Genomic DNA, 18149 nt, shown 5'->3' with positions numbered 1-18149 from the left:
AGGTGCTATACATAAGTGGATACTATTGATCTCAATACCGTCCTTGATGATTCTGCATCAAGAAGTGCCCGAAGAAGTATCTTTTTATGAGAAGCAATGAATATTATGGAGTTCTATTCTTCCTTGTGGTAATCATATTAGTTTTAGAACTATAAATATACTGTTGTTTTAGTTTATTTTTTTTTACGGTCACCGGGGAAGTTTTCGCCACCTGAATTTTATTTGGCCCTCGTGGCCCGGGATAATGTTTACAAGATGTTTACATTTTGAGAAAAATAAAGTTTATAGGCTACTCCTGGGCCGTTTTAGTTTACATTGTTCCTCGATAACTACCGAGATTTGTTTTTGCTTTACAATAAAAATTAATGTCTATATATTATAAGATTTTATATATGGTCTAGTGGGCCTCTGTGACGAGTTCCTCGAAATTCTAGGACCGGCGCTGGCCAGAGTGTCGGAGAGTCGAGCTGGAGCCAGCCAGCCAGGGCGGATTCACTGCCCGGGCTGCGGAGGTGCTGCAGCCCGGGGCGCAGCCGAGTTTTATGGGAGCAGCTCTTCAGAGCTAGCCCAGCCAGCCCCACAGGACGTGGTGCCCAGCTTTCAGCCCACCAGCCGCATCTCGCAGTCGCAGGCCTCTCCAAATTTGGATTCCAACCAGCAGGTACCCCCGTGCGAAGCAGCGAGGCAAAAATATAGCAGATTATATGATTGTATATGGAAGGAAAAGATTGTTAAAATTGGTTACAAAAATGTTGGAGCTGGATATGGAGACTCATGTTGGCATGGTGTGAAGTGATTTCAATGTTTGGCAGAGTTGTTCACCTGGCGAGTGAGGCTTGTCACGGAGTATGGTTTTGAAAGATGATTGGATAGAGGTAGAGGGAGACATACGGACCTTAGAACTGCACATGCAGACATAGAAGTGACTGTGCTAGCTAGATCATAATTCGCATGTATCATAAACTTGATATGGATTTATCAGAAAAAAAAATCTTGATGCGAGTACCCTTGAAATTTATAGATATAGTAGTAATTGTATAGAACATGATTCAAAATATATAGACCATCATAGGCAATAGAATAGATGTACTTAAAACATCAAAGATTCCTTGAACAGAGAAGTTTTTAACATGTAAAGGAACCTGGCCTCCTTCTAGAACCAATATAGCACTTACATATACTGAAAGTTTACTTTTGGTTAGGGCCTTGTTTAGATCACCTTCAAATTCCAAATTTTTTCACTCTCTCTCCATCACATCAATTTTTGGACGCATGCATAAAGCATTAAATGTAGGTAAAAAAATAACTAATTGCACAGTTTGGTTGTAAATCACGAGACGAATCTTTTGAGCCTAGTTAGTCCATGATCGGACAAAGTTTGTCAAATACAAACTGAAACAGTGCTACAGTATCCAGATTACAAAAATTTACAATCTAAACGAGGCCTAGGTAGATTTTATAAGGCCTTCTCCAGTGTGCTAGTGATGCCTAATAAATTTTGGGTCCCACCACAGAAAAGACGGCATCGCTCTCCATCTGCTGCAATGCAGAAGCAAACGATCAGTAAACGATCGTAAATTTCCAGCCGGGAACAGTGTTTTTCCTCTCACACCAAACCAGCCAGCAGTAAATAATCCACGATACTGATACGGCCTCCCGAATAGGCTGCAGGCATCGCTACCAGCCCCACATGGCAAATAAAAAAAGGAGCAAACCAAACACACGCCGGGCAATGTGAACTGCATGGACTGAGCACAAAAGTACCATGGAAATTGTTTTCTATTCACTCGACGTCAGTTGAAAGCGACACAAGTACTTGCTCCGCTTCTCGTTTTTCTGGCCACCGGTACAAGTTGGAACTAATAGTTGCAATGTAGGGAGCGGCTCCTAAATCCTCTCTCCATTTCAAGCGTTACTCAGGCGCAACACTGCGGAAGGCCTAAGACACCTACCTTAAACCCTACCAAAGGTGTAAAAAAGAAGTCTAAAATTGCAGGTGAATAGCAATACTCTAGGTGCACTACCTGTAGAGCTCCAGTCCATAAGGAAGCTAAATGAGTAAGAAATTGCAAAGGAACCCAACCAACTAAGGTCCTGTTTAGTTGAGCTGTGGCTGTGGGAAAAAGCTGCTGTGGACTGTGAGCTGTGAAAAAGCTGCTGTGGGCTGTGAGCTATAGAAAAACTGAAAGCTGTTTGGTTAAACAAGTATAAAATATACCTTTTATCTTTATCTCTCTTGAAACAACTATGGAAGAGCTTTTTATTCCACCAATTTCGAAAAGCAGAAAGCCAAAAGCCAAAAGCAGAGTCAAACCAGCTTTCAAAAATGAACTACGAAAAAGCAGCTGCTTCTGAAAAAGCACACTCCAAAAGCAGCCCCTTTGATTGGGCTTTTGGCTTTTGGGGCCAAAAGCCAAAGCCAAAAGCCCAACCAAACAGGGCCTAAAGGATCTCACAAAATATTGTACCTAACAGTCTTTATTTCTATACATCAGGTCAGCTTTGTATCGTTTATACCATCAGGAGAACCCTTCTTCCACTCCTATCCATGAGTATGGCCCCAAACAATGTAATGGGAATCTGAAAGGATCATGGTTATAAACAAAGTATTGTAATCAGTAACTTGTACCACCGAAAACAATTTATGTCAAACCTGAATAATGCCAATCAAGATGTTCCAAGTTTTTCAGGAATCCTGATATGATAAGAGCCAAATAGTCATGAAGGAGTGTTACAAAAGGACAACACGATATTAGAGACATTTGATTAGAAGCAGAACTGAAGAATAGCTTGCATAGAAGGCAACACCATTTATCCCTCCGAGTTGCTGAAAAACCATCAAGCCAACACCCACCTGTGCATATAAGATTAGCAATTATATACCTGGCAAATATTCTGAAAAGTTCCATATGATCAAATTCCAAATTCAATGACCAAAACAGATGCATATTCTAAAGGTACGTAGTTGAATAAATGATTCCTTATGTTTTTTTTTTGTTTCACAATGTAGAAACTGATGGGTCTTTTTTGGTAGTCATGTTACCAAAAATAATGCTAAGGTTTTTAGCTGCAAATAATTTATTACATGAACATGATGGCAAGGCGATGAATATTCTTACTAAGCAGATGTTTAATTGTGCAGTGGTCCTTCGTCTTGATGACCTGTCCGTAATATGAAGCCGTGTAAGAAATTCCCATTATGGCGAACAAAGCAATGGAACGAATACCATCTATCAAAGAAGGTAATGATTTCAAGTGTTCAACCATGCATGTAGATTAGTTTTCGAGTTTGGTCCTGTACCGATGTAAGACCAGCAAAGGTTCCCGGAGCTGCAGTTTAAATAAACATCGTATAAAACATTCAGCATATCATATTGTACCACGTTTTCCTAGACGGTAAACGGTAAACGGGCGGTGACCCTCCGTTTAGCGTTTAGACTGTGTAGACGCCGTTTAGACGGCGTCTAAACGGATTAAACGGTTTTGTTACTGTAGCAAGGTTTCAACAGTTTTGTATATATAATTATATATAGATGTCAATTTTACATGTAAGATACCTTGCATAATTCCATAAGTCACAGAACATGTACAAAACATGAGAAGGGAAAAGAACATGAGTCACAGAACTGCACATACCTTGCATAATTTGAGTTTCTGAACTTGCATAACTCCATGTCCACTCCTTTGACTCGATATAATCTATGCACATATAGGAGAAAATAAGTACTGTGACATGCAAACTAAAGCCACATGCAATATGCCAATATTTGACTCTTTGCAAACTAAAGCCACATGCAGTAATATGAAAGTTCACAAATCAGTTCAGAATTAGGCAATTAGCAGAAGTGGCAAGGATTAGGCAAATCACAAATGGTTCACAAACAACCAACACACAACATAGTTCTCAGTTCTCACAAGGCACAAATAGGACAACATTACACAAATAGTTCACACTCATAATAAAAAAACAAGGCTCTGATCATATCATATGACTTGGAGCAGCTCAATCGTCACTAGTCCCAGCCCCCTCCTCTGCCTCATAGCCTGTTGTGACCACATCTTCTTGGTCAGATTCAAACTCAATTTCTTCCTCGTCAATATGATCATCCTCAGGTTCAGGTTCAGAGTATATGTCTTCTTCAATCTCTCTTGGCTGATTCAGTCTTGCACTTCTCCGAAGTAAAGTAACTTCCTCAGCACCACAAGTTTCTGCAATTAGCTGCCACGTCAGCCCCATAACAGGATCAACATCATTGATTTCATCCTCTTCTCCACCTTCCACAATCCACCCTTGAGCATATGTTGCTTCAGTAGCTAGAAGGGATCCACCTTTTGGTTCTTCTTAGCCTTATCTTTCTTCTGTGCATGGAGAGCATTGAATTGAACAAACACAAGTTGCTCAAGCCTCTCACAAGTGAGCCTGTTCCTTCTTTTAGTATGAATCTACAAAAATCAGATTGTGAAAGGAGTGTATACAACACAAATTTTGAGAATTTGAAGCTCTTCTTTATGAATTAGGATTTAGGATGCTTACCCCTTCATGGCAACTCCAATTTCTTTCACAACCTGATGCACTTGAAGTCAAGGATAGAATTCTGATAGCCTATCTTTTGTAGTACTGGTACTTGTGTTCCATAGTTTCCCCACCATTTGGCTGCAAAAAATAGAAACAAAAAAATTAGTGAAACTTGTGCAGCCAGTTACAGCCAGCAGCAGCAGCAGCCAACAGCCAACAAAAAAATTACTAAAACTTGCATACCAGGATTCATGTCAAAGTCCTTACAGCCAGCAGCTGCCACTTGTTTTCCAAAATGACCAACACGGTCTTTGAATCTGTGCACCTCCTCATTCAGTACTTGGGCTTGCTTATCATAATCACCATGGTAGAATGTTTCTACAGCTATTAAGAAGCCATCCATGACTTCCTCAGATTGAAAGATGGAGTCATCATTGTAGCTATAATAAGGGTTCAAGAAATAAGCAGCCTTGTGAAGAGGACTGTCCAGCCTATTTTTCATCTTCACATCAATGATTTGCATGATAGAACTATACAACCCTGCTGCCCCAGGAATGTTTCCAATAGCCACCTTGATGTCTCCCTTGGCCTTAAGGATTTCTCCATAAAGAAATGCCATTGATGGCTTCACATCCCCATCAACCATCCGAAGGACTTTCACCAATGGCTCAAATACCCTCAAGCAAAGTGCAACAGAACTCCAAAAATTTGACCTCACCAAGGTGGCTGTGGCTTGCACTCCTTTTGCACTCTTGACATGGCTTATCTTCTCCCACTCTTCACTTTGAGACATCTTCCTTAGCTGCTCCTTCTCAAACAAACTCTGCAAGGTGAGAAAGTTGGATGCAAATCTAGTCACGCCTGGCCGAACAATCTCTCTTTTCTTTGTAAACTTCCTCATCAATGCCAAGGTCCTATGGTGTGCATAAATGAAGATTGTCAATGCCTTTGCTTGCTCAATTGTGGTCTTGAACTTCTTCATCTTTCCCATTGCTTCAAGCATCAAATTGATTGTGTGAGTTGCACATGAAGTCCAAAATATTTGAGGCCTCTCTACAGACAATAAATCCTTTGCTGCCATGTTGTTTGAAGCATTATCTAGTGACTACTTGAACTATATTGTCAGCCCCAACTTTGTCAATGCAGCTGTTCACATACTGAAAAATGAGTTCTCCAGTGTGGGACTCGGCTGAAACTTCTTTTGACTCAAGAAAGCTTGTACCAATGCTACAATTGACACACATATTCATAATGCTTCTTCGTTTCTGATCAGTCCAAGCATCTATCATAATGGAGCAACCATTCTTGCTCCATTCTTTCTCATGTGCCTTCAACATCTCCTTTGTATCTTGAACTTCCTCTTGCAGCAGCTTCTCTCTCAACTCATGCTGATAAGGCTTCTTTGCACCCGGCCCAAAGCGACCGACAGCTTCAATCATTTGATCAAACTCTATATTATTGATTGCATTGAAAGGTACTCCTAAAAAGTAAAAATTAATGTAATTCATGGTTAAAAACTTGGAAGTTAGGCAACAAAAATCAAATACTTGCTGCAAAGGCTGAACTGAAACAAACTTGCTGTGAACGTACAACCATCTTGCCACATAGCTCTTGAACCTATGAAGTCTTTCTTTCTTGACATGCTCACTGATATTAAGCTGATGGAGCTTCTTCCCCTTGACCAACGAACTAGAGTCCATAGGCTTTGTGAAGTTGTCCATAGGACCCATCACACGCGATCCTGAGCCTCCAATCTCATCAAGCCCAGTTTTTTCTTCCGGTTCTGCATCTGACTCAACATCAATTGTAACAGCATCTCTAACCTCTTGTTCTTTCTCCCTTCTAGCCCTTTTAGCTCTCCCAGACTCTTCAATAGCTTTCCTGCACTTTGCTTTGTCCTCTTCGGTTGCATTGGGGCATGCACGAACATCTCCTTTCTTGCCGCAAATATGCAATTTGAGCCTATAGATTCCTGCCTTCACAACCTTTGGGCACAGCTTGCACTTGATTACATTCAAATCATTTGGATCAATCAAAACCCCATACTCCCACTCCACATCATCAGAATTTCTCTTAAGGGCAGGGGCACGAGCTGGCTCTGGCTGGTCCACGAATGCACGAGTCGATCCGGCAGATGACATCCTGCAAATGGCATGTCATCGACCTTTCAATCAGAGCATAACAGAGCAAGATTGATGCAATTCATGGTGCTAATTCGAAGTAAATGGAATCAGAGCAAGATTGAATCATAACAGAGCAAGATTGATGCATAACAGAGCATAACAGAGCAAGATTGATGCATAACAGGGAATCAGAGCAAGATTGAATCAGAGCATAAGCATAACAGAGCAAGATTGAGAGCAAGATTGAAGTACTTAATCGAGCTAATCAGGAACAACAAGTAAATGGAAGAACGGACAGAGCAGTACCTGGGATTGGGAGGCAGTTCGGTCGGAGGAGGCGTCAAGGCTGGAGCTGTTGCTGCTCTGAGGAGGCGTCACGGCTGGAGGAGCTGCTGCTCGGAGGCGGCGTCACGCGCATAGGACGGAGCCGCGACGCGAGCAGGACGGAGCCGCGACGCCAGCGCAGCTGGAAGTTGGCCTCGTCGTCGGCGCGCTGGTCGACGCGCGTGCAGAGGAGGGAGCCGCGACGCGAGCGCAGCTGCAGGTTGGCCTCGTCGCCGGCGCGCTGGGACGCGCGTGCGCGAGAGCTGGCGGCGGCGTGCGTACGAGCTGAGCAGAACGGGGAAATTTCCTCTCAACCCTAGCCTCCGGTACTTGTACCCGGCCCAAAACTTGTCGAGGAGCCCGCCAAGGCGCCAACTCTTCCCGCCTGCTGCTCCCGCCCCGTTCCCTCTTCCCGCCTCCCGCCCGGTTCCCTTCCCGCCTCCCGCCTACTGCTCCCGCGCATCGATTTGGGCCGCGGCCATCACCTAAACGCCCGTTTATTCCCGTTCCAGGCGTCCATTCCCGTTTCCCTGCCGTCCCGTTTAGCCCGTCTTCAACGTTTATTCCCGTTTTTGACTGTCTAAACGGGAAAGCCGTTTAACTGTCCGCCCAGGCCCTAAACTTCACGGCACCCTGTCGTTTACCGTCTAAACGCGTTTAGACGGCCGTTTAAAACCGTTTAGGAAAACGTGGATACTGTATCATCACTTTAACTAAGGTATACGCATATACTTTGCTGGGAGCATTTTGAGGTGAATGGTTAATTCAATTTAGCAAAATATTTTTTTTGGGAAAAAAGCATAAAGCATGGAGATATTTATATCCGGTACATCCAACAGAATGCTGGCTAAGTGGCTAGTAGTCCTCACTCAATGAACTATGAAATCAATCGATCCAACTTAATGAATCAGTTCAATCAAATGATCCAATGTTGCTCTGATGATAGGAATATGCTTTGGCTTACTCAAACGCTGCTTAGGTAATAGTATATATAAGATAATATAATTTCAAACCCCAGAAATTCACTTTGAGAAGCTAATAATTAGTGTTAAGGTCAACGCGCTGGCCTGCATCAGCCTGTTCGGGAGGCCGTATCGTATCGTGGATTATTTACTGCTGGCTGGTTTGGTGTGAGAGAAAAATACTGTTCCCGGCTGAAAATTTACGATCGTTTACGAGCAAGCGAACTGCATGACGGTTGAAGTTGTTTTTGAAGATTAAATGTTGCTGCAACAATTATATCACGGGCAGTTTTGACCGTGTAATGGTATGGGCGTATGGACATCTTAAGATTAACTTATGTCCATACGCCATAGGAATTACCACCTCACAATCATACAACAAACTGAAGAAACAACAGCAATAGGTAATAGTTTTTTCGAATGCAGTAGCAATGGATAATAGTAACTGGAGCAAGAATGTGTACCCATTCACTTGGGCAGAGTGATCTATAGTACTTACCAAACTTTTGACACTCAGGAGCACCCTCCCTTTTTGAAGCTACATACCTGTTATAAAATTGCAATTAGTTACAACCAAAAGCTGGAAGAACCCCAATTATTTTCTGAAAGAGTTTAGACATACCTATGACATTCAATATAGCGTGTGAAGCAATGTCTTGTTCGATTTGTTGTTGGGAAACGAAAATCTGCTGGAGCTGCCTCCATCTGGATACTATAAATGTTCAGTACCAACTTATAGAATGTAACTGCTCATAGCTAGTTGGTGATGTCGTCACTTAATTTCAGTTTTTTCATAGCTGGTTTGTCAGTTCCCTCACTACTTTCTTCAGTACGAGGAGTTGCCCTCACTACTTTGTCAGTGTCCTCCAACCAAACAGTCAATATTCAATAGGTAGAGTCTGCCTGTAAGACACCACAACACTACATAATTCAGTAAATTCCTGAGAGCAATTCACTTGGAAGGTTCAGTAACACAATATCTCATATGAAATCTGAGGAACAGTAACCAAGGCATGGGTCGTAAGAACACATTTAACGCATAAGATCTAGACTATGTAAGGAGCCATCATTGAATTCTTTTTTTTTAGAAAACCGGAATTAGTAGGCACAATAGACTGTAATTAGATGAGATCCGAATACAAACGGATTAGGTTTGGCAACAGCAAACAGGGAGAGGCGGGGTGGGCGTACCTAGTGGGTGCTCGTCGCCAGCGAAGGGCCTGATGTTGAGCTGCCGCCACATCCGGCCGTAGAGCTGAGCCACCACCGCCCACGGAGAGGAAGAGCCAACTCAGGGCGCAGCGGCATAGGGCCACGCGCCGCCGGAGCCAAAGGGTGGGGCCAAGCCTGGACTAGCATCACTTGTGTCGGGTGTGTTGGTCCCTTGCTGCCCTGTACAGGTAAGCAGTAAGCTTACCAGCACACTCACTCACTATGGATAGAGGTATAGAAGATATTAACAGCTCACACACACAGCACAAGTTCAGCGCTGGCCGAAAACTCTACTTCTGGATGTGGCAAATTGAGCTGCTCTTTTGCATTGCCTTAGATGTGATATATATAAGTACTAGTACCTCTACCAGATACATAGTTATTAGGTGAGTACACCAACTAACTACTCCTAGTACTAATAGTACAAAGTTTAGATCAGCCCACTACCAAAACATGGCTAATGTAATAGCTACCAACTAATATACTAGAGATGGCCTATTGCCATACTGCTACAGCAGTAGAGACTGAACAGTTAAGCTGACCAAATACCTAACTCTGCTGCAACAAGAGACAAAGATCAGCAACAGATTATGTCTTACAGGTGCGCGCCAAAGGGGGGCCGCGGCCGCCGGAGCTGAGGCCAGGCCCGGGCGCTGGGACGGGGCACGGCGCGCCGCCGCTGGAGGGCGCAGGCGCGCGAGGCGGATTCAGCGAGGCAGTGAAGGCTGGACGGGGTTTGCTTTTTTTTTTTTCCTTTGGTGGCCTGGCGTCGGCGGGGGGCTGGGAAAGGATAAGGCCGAGGGGAGCGGAGGGGCGCGGCTGCTGCATGCGAGCGTGGCGGTCATCCAGCGCATGGAGGCAAGATCGGACGGCTGGTGGTGTTTCACTGTTGCTGAGCAGTGAACGGAGTCCGTGTGAACGGGGAACACTATTGAACTACAGTGGTCGTCACGAGATTTTGGGCCTCTTCGGCTGGCTGAGTCTGGACCGTCGACGGGGCACTGTTTACGTCAACAGTATCTTTCGGTATTTTTCTCTCGCGCCGATCCAGCCGCAACAGTATTTCTATTTCTAGATGCGCGGTTTCTGTTGCGACTTCTGACTCCGGGCCGCCGCTCTCGAACCCCGACTGCGAGACGCGACTGAGCTGGCGCAGCGGTGCCGGCGCTCCTTTCTGCTACTCCGCCAGTTCGCCTCAGTCCGGCCTCTGCAGTCGCGCCGCGCCGCCGCTCCTGTCCCCACGAGTTGCGACCGGCTTCCACTTTCACCTCCTCCTCTCCATGGCGGGCAGCAGACGTGTGAGGGGCTGATGGCCTGACGCCGTGACTGAAGCCGGCCTGCTCCAGGCAGGCAGGAAGCCTCCCGCCGCCGCAGGCCCGCAGCGGCACTGTGGCAGTGCGACACCACCCGACGCCCCCTGCTTGAGCTTGCACAGACTGCACAGCAAAGGTAAGATCTAGTGTCTGTTTGCTCAATTTTGAATATTTCGATGAATGCTAATGCCTGGGTCCTAATTATTGTACTGCCAATGCTTACGAAGCTATATGATATAAGTTTTCCCCGTGAGCATCGAAGAAATGAATCGTATTGTATTCGTCTATTTCAATTTATAATTTTATCTTGTCTTTTTGAGTAACTACAATATATATTTTTTAAAAGTTTTATATAGAATTGAGGATGGCGACTAAGATGGTGTGAAATTGTTAATAAACATATCTTCTTTTAGCTATCGAATGCTCTTTATTTGGTAATTTTCTATCCACAATGCTCTACATATCGCTTTAGCACTTTGAATTGATATCACATTTATGTTCCTTATTATTGTGTCTATTATGTCTATCAGGGTATGGCTAGTGAGATTTCTAGCCTTCTATTATTTAGCTCCCCCACTACTGCGTTTATGGATCCGCCACTGGTTGGAGGAGCCACAAAACGTGTCTCTTCCGGAATGTTCATTTCACGAGGAGAGAGAAAAATGGATCTTGTGTACAGTGCTGCTACACAGTTGCTGTTGCAGGGGGAGTCGGAGCCACAAGATGCTATGCCAAATAGACCCTTAGTGATATATACTCTTTTGAACTTTTATGTCATCAGATTAACTTATCAGTTATACAAATACATGGTACAAACACACAACAAACGCAAACAAGCACCGCGTGCTCATAATACAATAATACATGCAAAGGTTCCCAATAATTACCCAAAATTACACCACACCCAAGACGAATGGATTGTGTGTATCCATGGTACAATTTATTAATTGTTCATAGTTATTCAGACACAAATAGAGAATGGTTGTCGAGAAACACAGCGGGTGCAGCATGCCAAATACGAATATAACTTAAGCAATAAGGACGGATATGGAGCTTGCATGTTCTTTGTAGCAGTGGGATCTGCAAAGCAAGAGGATAGACTTTTGTTAGCTTGGTAAAACATGGTGCATCACATCTTCACATTAAAGTATTAAGCTAATACTAATAGGTACCATTCTAGAAAAATTGTAACCAGTAGATATTATTATAACATAATGAATAATCCTATTACCGTACCTTTCTTGGAACTTGGGGCTGAGGGAAAGCTGATCCCGTAATGCAGTTGCAAGGGAACAGATAGGCGTTTCATGATGACCGATCCCAACATCACAGTAAAACAGCTCAAAGTTCTCGAGTTTTTTTGAAGTCTTAACCACTTCTTCTAGTTGCTCGTACACTCCACATTTCAAGAGTATCTCTATGTAATTGGCATTGTTTCTTACCATCCAAGTCATCAGTTCAATTGTAGATTTCCGTATCCCTGGATATAAGCTAATTGGAGACTTGTACACTTCTAACACCTTCTTCAGCTTCTGGACTAGTGTGCCCACAGTAATATCAGATTGCTCGAGCTTTTCGATGGCATCGCTTGCATTCATGGAGGTGCAAATCTTCACTGCGAGGCTGATAAAGCTTTCTAGCAGTTTACCTTCTTTTATCCTCAGTTCATTATTTGTCTACAAAATTAAAGTATGTGGAACATAAATATTTAAAACAAAAATGGAAATAGGCAGTTTGAATTAGGGAAACTATATTAAGAAGTAGAAAAGCACCAAAAGAAAGGGTAATTTTCTTACATGGGCCAAATTTTCACTCGTAGATTCTGCAGTTTCCAACCCCATTACTTGTATGATCGATGTCAACACCTGAACCATTTTTGTCAAAAAATGATTAGGTTGGCAAATTACTTCCTTTTTTGTTTTGATGAAACAGATAAGACAAGCCCTACTGACCGCAATGCTTTCTAAAAAACAGAATGTGTAAAAACTAATACAAGTAAAAGGACATGGAAGGAGAACACAGCTGCAGGAGGCAAAACAAAAAAAAAAAAAAAAGCTCTAGGGCTACAAGATTGAATTTAGCCATGTTTTCCTCTTTTGTAAGCCCATGCCTTGTGATATGAAGGGTGTGCAACTGCCTGAATTTCTGTAGTTTTTACAGTGTTTCTGAAAGATTACGATCTATGTGTTTAGGAGAGTAACACTCAAATCCCTTACAATGGGTGTTGGCTCTATCACAGCCCAGAAAGTCGTATCTAGTCTAGATCCGATTCATAACAAGACTTTGGATCCTAGATGTTTACAACTCCAAATACAATAATTAATGTGTCATCCAACAGTCTCTATGCCAACAAAGATCAATTAAGTACGGACTCTTTATCAGTTAGCTAATGCAAATAAATAAGTTGTGCATAAGAAACACGAATGGAAGAGAGTTATTACCTCTGGTAGTGTCTTGTCGATTATATCCATATGGTCCTTAAAACACTTTGTCCCTGTGTAGCCTCGCAAATTCTGGATGAGTCTGGCAACCATGCTTCTTATATTCTTACTGTCTTCGGTACACACTATCTTCCTGATTGTTTCCAACATTTTTGTGCCCAGGTTATATTGTTCTAAGCTGACCTCTGTGCTTCTCCTTTTTTCTCCGCATTCAGCAGAGAGCATATTCACTATCACCTTCAGCTCTTTCACGTCAAGTTCTTGTAGGATGGCCTCAATGTTTTCCTGGCAGCTAGTAGACCCAGTAGTGAGCATAACTAGTGCTTGAGCAGCTGCTTCAGCACTGTTTACTCGTGTTGCTGAAAGTAAATCTTTCAGATCAAGTCTTTGTATGATGCGATTCATCCATCTTGGCACATCCAGATATTCCAGCTCAAGTTCTTCTATGATGACCAACATTGGTGGCAGAGATGACGGATTTTCCAGAATATGGTTTCTTAATAACTGAATTTGGCTCAGCTGATCACTGCTGGCGTACTCTAGAAGCAATAATTTGGCAGCCACTTTACTTGTCATGTTTACATGTTGAGTCTTTGAAAGTACACAATTCTTAAGCATCCTGATGATCTGAGGTGACCTCCCGACCTCTGTCCTTGGCTTGTCATCCAGGGCTAAGCATGATATGACTCTTGCTGCTTCAACATGTGCAGATATAATCCTGGTGCTGCTGTGGAAGTGGAAGTGGAAGTGGAAGTGAGCACTCTCTATGGTTTTGCGCCTAAGCTCTTTGCCAGCTTCACCAGGTGCCGCAACCAACTTTCCCAAGACATTAAGTGACATCCCAGCAATAATTTCTTCATCGATCCTTTGTTGGAAAGAAGTAGGGATCTCTTCTTCTCTGAGGAGCAGAGGAAGAATCTCATTTTCCATCCAAGATTCAGAGTTCCTGCAACTGCCACCCGTGGTAGCATGAGCATGAGCACACAGGTTGGTGAGGCCTATGATCTTGGATAGCAGATCATCACAGTTTTTGGCTTCCCTGCAGTTTTCTGGGTTGTCCGTCAGCTTGTCTAGAATTCTGAGACCAAACCAAACCAGGTCCAGGTCTCTCCTCTTGTCCTTGCTTTCTACGCTGAGTAAAGAGGATATGAGATGCTGGATTCTGGAGAAGCTCTCTACCGGGAGAAGCGGAGCAAGCTGCAGAAGTAATCTTGCAGCGTGGCCTCTGATATCTTCCTCCTCGTCGATGTTGATGGTAAGGCCGAGCATAGTGAACAACGCCTCAGGATTGAGGGAAGCTTGAAGCCTTGCAAGGATCTGCTGTTCTCTGCTTGGCTTGTCACCTGCAGTGATTGATCTGAATATGTAGTCGATGGTGCGAACACCTAGTAGCTGATCGTCGATGGAACTGGATAACACCAGATTCTTTGCAAATGTCACCAAGTCCATGTTCAGGGTGGGACGCACATTACCCATGATGAACTCCATGTAATCTCTTAGTATCAAACCGGGAAGCTTTAGCCGCCTCTCACGCTAGCCACGATAGCAGAAATCATTTTAACCGTTAGATCTTCGTTTACACGGCTGACGCTCCTCCGACCCACTGTGCGTCCGCCTCCGCTCCCGTCGGCTGCCTTCTCCATTTCTTAGTTCCCGTCCCACTTGCCCCCCGCCTTCTTCGCTTTCCTCGCCTGTCTCGTCCTCGCCCGCTCCGTGCTCTCCGCCGTCGCCGTCGTTGACGCATCTGTGGGTCCCGTCCCGTCCTCCTCCGGTTGACTAGGTTTGCTCCCTCGCATTTTCTCCTCCTTCATTTTCCCTGGCGATTTGGTTTGGATCGTCCCCGTTTCTTCCGCCTCCTCCTGCGCTGCTCTCTTCGTTCTCTTCGCGATTTACTGCCCGCGTGTGCGCCCTGCCCCGCGCTGCTAGCCCCGCCCTACGCACTCACAGCTTCGTTGCCCGCCGTTCTTGGACGCCGTCTTCGTCTGCTGTCTACGCCTAGGGTTTCCATGCTACAGTACGCATCCCCGCCCTGTTCTTGTCGCCTCCGCCCTGGTCCGTCTTGGCCGAATCGGCCCGCCGTGCTTCCGCACCGTGTTTCGTGCCTGCGGTGTCCGCCTATTCCTTGCGCCTGCGGTCGACGCCCACCGATTCGCCCCCATTTGCCCTGTTCCTGATGCCTGCGTCAGTGGCCCTGGTTGCTCCTGCTTCCTTTACCTTGCTTCCCGCAGCGTTTGTTTTCTTCTCCTCCTGTGCTCTTTTGCTATGTTTGGGGGCCTGCACTTCGCGCCGGTCTGCTGTCCACAGAGCTTCTCCCCTTCTCTGTGGTTGATTTCTTGATTCCTGTTTCGCTGCCTTTTCTTTCCGGAACTAATTTTCTCTCTGCTGTGTGTGCTAATGCTTGGCTTTGTTTCCAGGTTTCTTGCCTGCCGTTGCGTCGCCGCTATGGACCTACTATGTAGGTGCTTGTTGCAGATGCGCTATGAACGGAACTGACCGTACTCTTACTACCGGTAATTTAGTCTGCTTTGTTTGCGGGTTCAAATGGCATGTTTGATGTGTCCTTACATTTGTCTGCTTATTAAAAAAAAACCTCACATCTGTTTGGTTCTTACGAAAAATTTAGACTTCCAGCATCCACGTGCATGTGTGCTGTTTTTCCCTGTGGTATCTTTTCATTTTCAGGTCTCTTCGTATTGTTTCATGTGTTACAGGTGTGTTCTGCGTCTTCCAGCGTGCTCCTTCGTCCTTGTGCTTCCTCTAGCCTCAACAGATATCCAAGGTGTGATCACGTGCTGAGGTGCGTCCACTAAATCCAAACATGTTTGTATGGCATTCCTGTTTTGCCTACTATGTTGACCATATTTCAACGCTCATGATGCTCACAAAAAAAGGTTTCCCCTCTGAATAATGCCATGTGACAATAGACAGTTATAGTTATCACTTTTTAATGCTCAGATCCGAGCATATTTGTGTGCCGTTGCTGTCTTGCCTATCCTGTTGACCATATTTCCATGACGATGATGCTGAAAATCGTTTTTTCCCCTCTGAATAATGGCATGTCAGAATAGACAGTTATAGTTATCAGTTTTTTATGGTGTTTTCATTCTCATTTCAAGTCACACATGGCCATATGTTGTGATGAAGACGTGCGCGTTTGTGATATTTGTGTTCGCCCTTTATTCAGCTGAGCCGTTTTGCGTATGGGGTGACGCTAGGCATTACATACATATATGGTCGTTTTTTGTTTTCTTAGTGAACTGACCCAGTTTGTCATATGCAATGATCACCTACTTTTCACCGCCGACAATCCAATCTTGCTTCGTGCGCTTCACTGCTATCTGCAAAAAAAAAAAAAAGTTGTCCAAACTTTGTGCTCTTCTGTGATGATATGCTCAGGTGCATCCGGTAAAGCCGACCATATTTGTATGCCATTGCTGTTTTGCCTATTATGTTGACCGTGTTTCGATGCCGATCAAGCTGAAAATAGTTCTTTTCCCCTCTGAATAGTTCCATGTCAGAGTAGCCAGTTATAGTTGCCACCCTTTTATGGTCAAGTCCGAGCATATTTGTGTGCCCTCGCTGTTTTACCTCTTATGTTGACCACATTTCACTGCCGATGATACTGGAAATAAACATTTCCCCCTCTGGATACTGCCATGTCACAATAGACACTTATACCTATCACTTTTATATGTTCTTCTGATTCTGAGTTCAGGTCAGCCATAGCCATATGTTATGATGAAGGCTTGACGATTTGTATTCCACCTTTGTTCGCCTGAAACATTTGCCGTATACAGTGACGCTAACCACTACATGTATGGATGCTGTTTTTTTGTTGTTTTAGTAAACTGGGCAAGTTTGCCATATGCGATGATGACCTATTTTTACCAGCCAACAGTCCAATCTTGTTTCATGTGCTCCGCTACTATCTGCGAAAAAATATGCTGTCCAGCCTTTGTTCTATTGTGCAATTGTGATGTCCAATGATTTACTCCGTCACCCCTTCTTTGTGCCTTCTTGTGATTTGACCTGTGCTTACTGTTACTTACTTCCTGTAATCCATGTGCATTGTTTCTTCTTCTTCTGCTCTGTTTCTATATGTGTCTGTGTTGTGTGTCTAATGGACCTTGTTGCCTATGCCTTACCGTTCCTACGTTCTACTTTGACACCGTTGTTTGTTATTTTTGTTTCTCGAGTACTCACAGCTGATACGTATCGTTGTTGGCTATTGTCTTTACAATCTTTATACATTATTTCCTTTGTGTCAGGTTGTCCCAGCGCTCCTGATCCGGTCAACTCTGCATGTTCTTAGCTGCGGTACCAGAAATACATACCATTTACAGGTGCTTATTTCTTGTGTTCACGTAATGCCTGCACGTACATGTGGTTTCCTTCGGTACCTGATCTTGTTTCCTTCAACCTGTACCAGCGATTCTACGCTCTTGCATCTATTAACGTGTTCGCTACATTCGACTTCTGCGTGTTTGCTCTACCTGGTATGTCCACACCAGTTCCCGCTATGTTTTTTTTGTTTCATACCCATCCTGCATGGTCCTTTTCTCCTATTGCACTGTTTGCCAGAAGCTCTCCTATATATGCACGCTTGTCCTCTGTGCTTGTGGATTTTTGCATCATTACCGATATATATGGTTGTGTGCGTCCATACAGATATATGCTTACGTATAGTTACATATCTATATATATATACATGTGTTTTTTGTGGCATTGTGCCTGACAGCTTACTCTTTCCTTTTTTTTTCTCGTCCTCCTTGTTTTTACATATACATAGCATGCTGGAGGCAGTGTTACAGCAAGGTTTTTCTTCTGGTCAGCTCAACAGCTGGATCCGGCTGCTACCTATGATCATCCCGCTTGCCAGGCCGTGTGCTGTCTACAATCCATAGATGGATTTGTTATTCTAGATTACAGTTTCGAGCCATTGGTTTTGTAGGCTACAGCAGCTCAGCATGCTATGTGTCTTAGAGGTAAAGCTGTTAGGTCGCCTAATAGGCTTGTGTCACATAGACATGAATCTAGCGTTGTCGATTCTCATGTATTTTTGGATGCTCAGCGTCTGTTGCACAGTCCTGCATCTGTGAGTTGTTATTCGTACAATTCGTTCCTATGGACGTTCTGCTCGAAACTGTACCTTTGCTTTCAGTCATAATAAGATATATGTATCATTTGCTGTTCCATTCTTTTCGTCTGTCTTCGGACACTGCTTCGACGTATTATTTTCCTTACCTTTGTCTGTAACC

At 44.0% G+C, this 18149-nt stretch overlaps 1 protein-coding gene and 1 long non-coding RNA gene across 38 annotated transcripts; one reads left to right on the top strand and one right to left on the bottom strand.

Moving 5' to 3' along the window:
• Nucleotides 1–1386: 1386 nt before the first annotated feature.
• On the bottom strand, nt 1387–9931 carry LOC136449669 (putative cytochrome c oxidase subunit 6b-like). 29 transcript variants are annotated; one of them, XM_066449827.1, is made up of 11 exons: nt 9737–9930; nt 9117–9317; nt 8702–8828; nt 8548–8630; nt 8425–8471; nt 3637–3699; nt 3265–3330; nt 3086–3162; nt 2654–2854; nt 2443–2580; nt 1609–2086 (listed from the first exon to the last, which is right to left on the bottom strand). In XM_066449827.1, the coding sequence occupies exons 6-10, from the start codon at nt 3672–3674 to the stop codon at nt 2543–2545; spliced, it is 420 nt and encodes a 139-aa protein (XP_066305924.1). In that variant the 5' UTR covers nt 3675–3699; nt 8425–8471; nt 8548–8630; nt 8702–8828; nt 9117–9317; nt 9737–9930; the 3' UTR covers nt 1609–2086; nt 2443–2542. The 29 variants fall into 29 exon arrangements, with proteins under 29 accessions (XP_066305919.1, XP_066305920.1, XP_066305924.1 ...); XM_066449826.1 differs by having other exon boundaries at nt 2654–2695; nt 2780–2854; nt 3120–3162; ... (1 more) ...; nt 8548–8828; nt 9737–9927; XM_066449828.1 differs by having other exon boundaries at nt 2654–2695; nt 2809–2850; nt 3120–3162; ... (1 more) ...; nt 8548–8828; nt 9737–9926.
• Nucleotides 9932–10193: 262 nt separating this feature from the next.
• On the top strand, nt 10194–18080 carry LOC136449668 (uncharacterized). 9 transcript variants are annotated; one of them, XR_010758096.1, is made up of 8 exons: nt 10194–10586; nt 13110–13523; nt 13602–14671; nt 15306–15401; nt 15603–15688; nt 17160–17234; nt 17321–17387; nt 17681–18080. It is a non-coding gene; the product is annotated as an uncharacterized lncRNA (long non-coding RNA). The 9 variants fall into 9 exon arrangements; XR_010758095.1 differs by having other exon boundaries at nt 13107–13523; XR_010758094.1 differs by having other exon boundaries at nt 13054–13523.
• The last annotated feature ends 69 nt before the right edge of the window (nt 18081–18149 follow it).

The sequence above is a fragment of the Miscanthus floridulus genome, chromosome 5, assembly GCF_019320115.1.
Source record: "Miscanthus floridulus cultivar M001 chromosome 5, ASM1932011v1, whole genome shotgun sequence".
Taxonomy (NCBI): domain Eukaryota; kingdom Viridiplantae; phylum Streptophyta; class Magnoliopsida; order Poales; family Poaceae; genus Miscanthus; species Miscanthus floridulus.
This window is presented reverse-complemented; position numbering and strand designations above follow the sequence as displayed.

What these genes read in the sequence shown, in the direction of transcription:
- LOC136449669 (XM_066449810.1), bottom strand. Translation starts at nt 6,657, where the DNA reads ATGTCATCTGCCGGATCGACTCGTGCATTCGTGGACCAGCCAGAGCCA.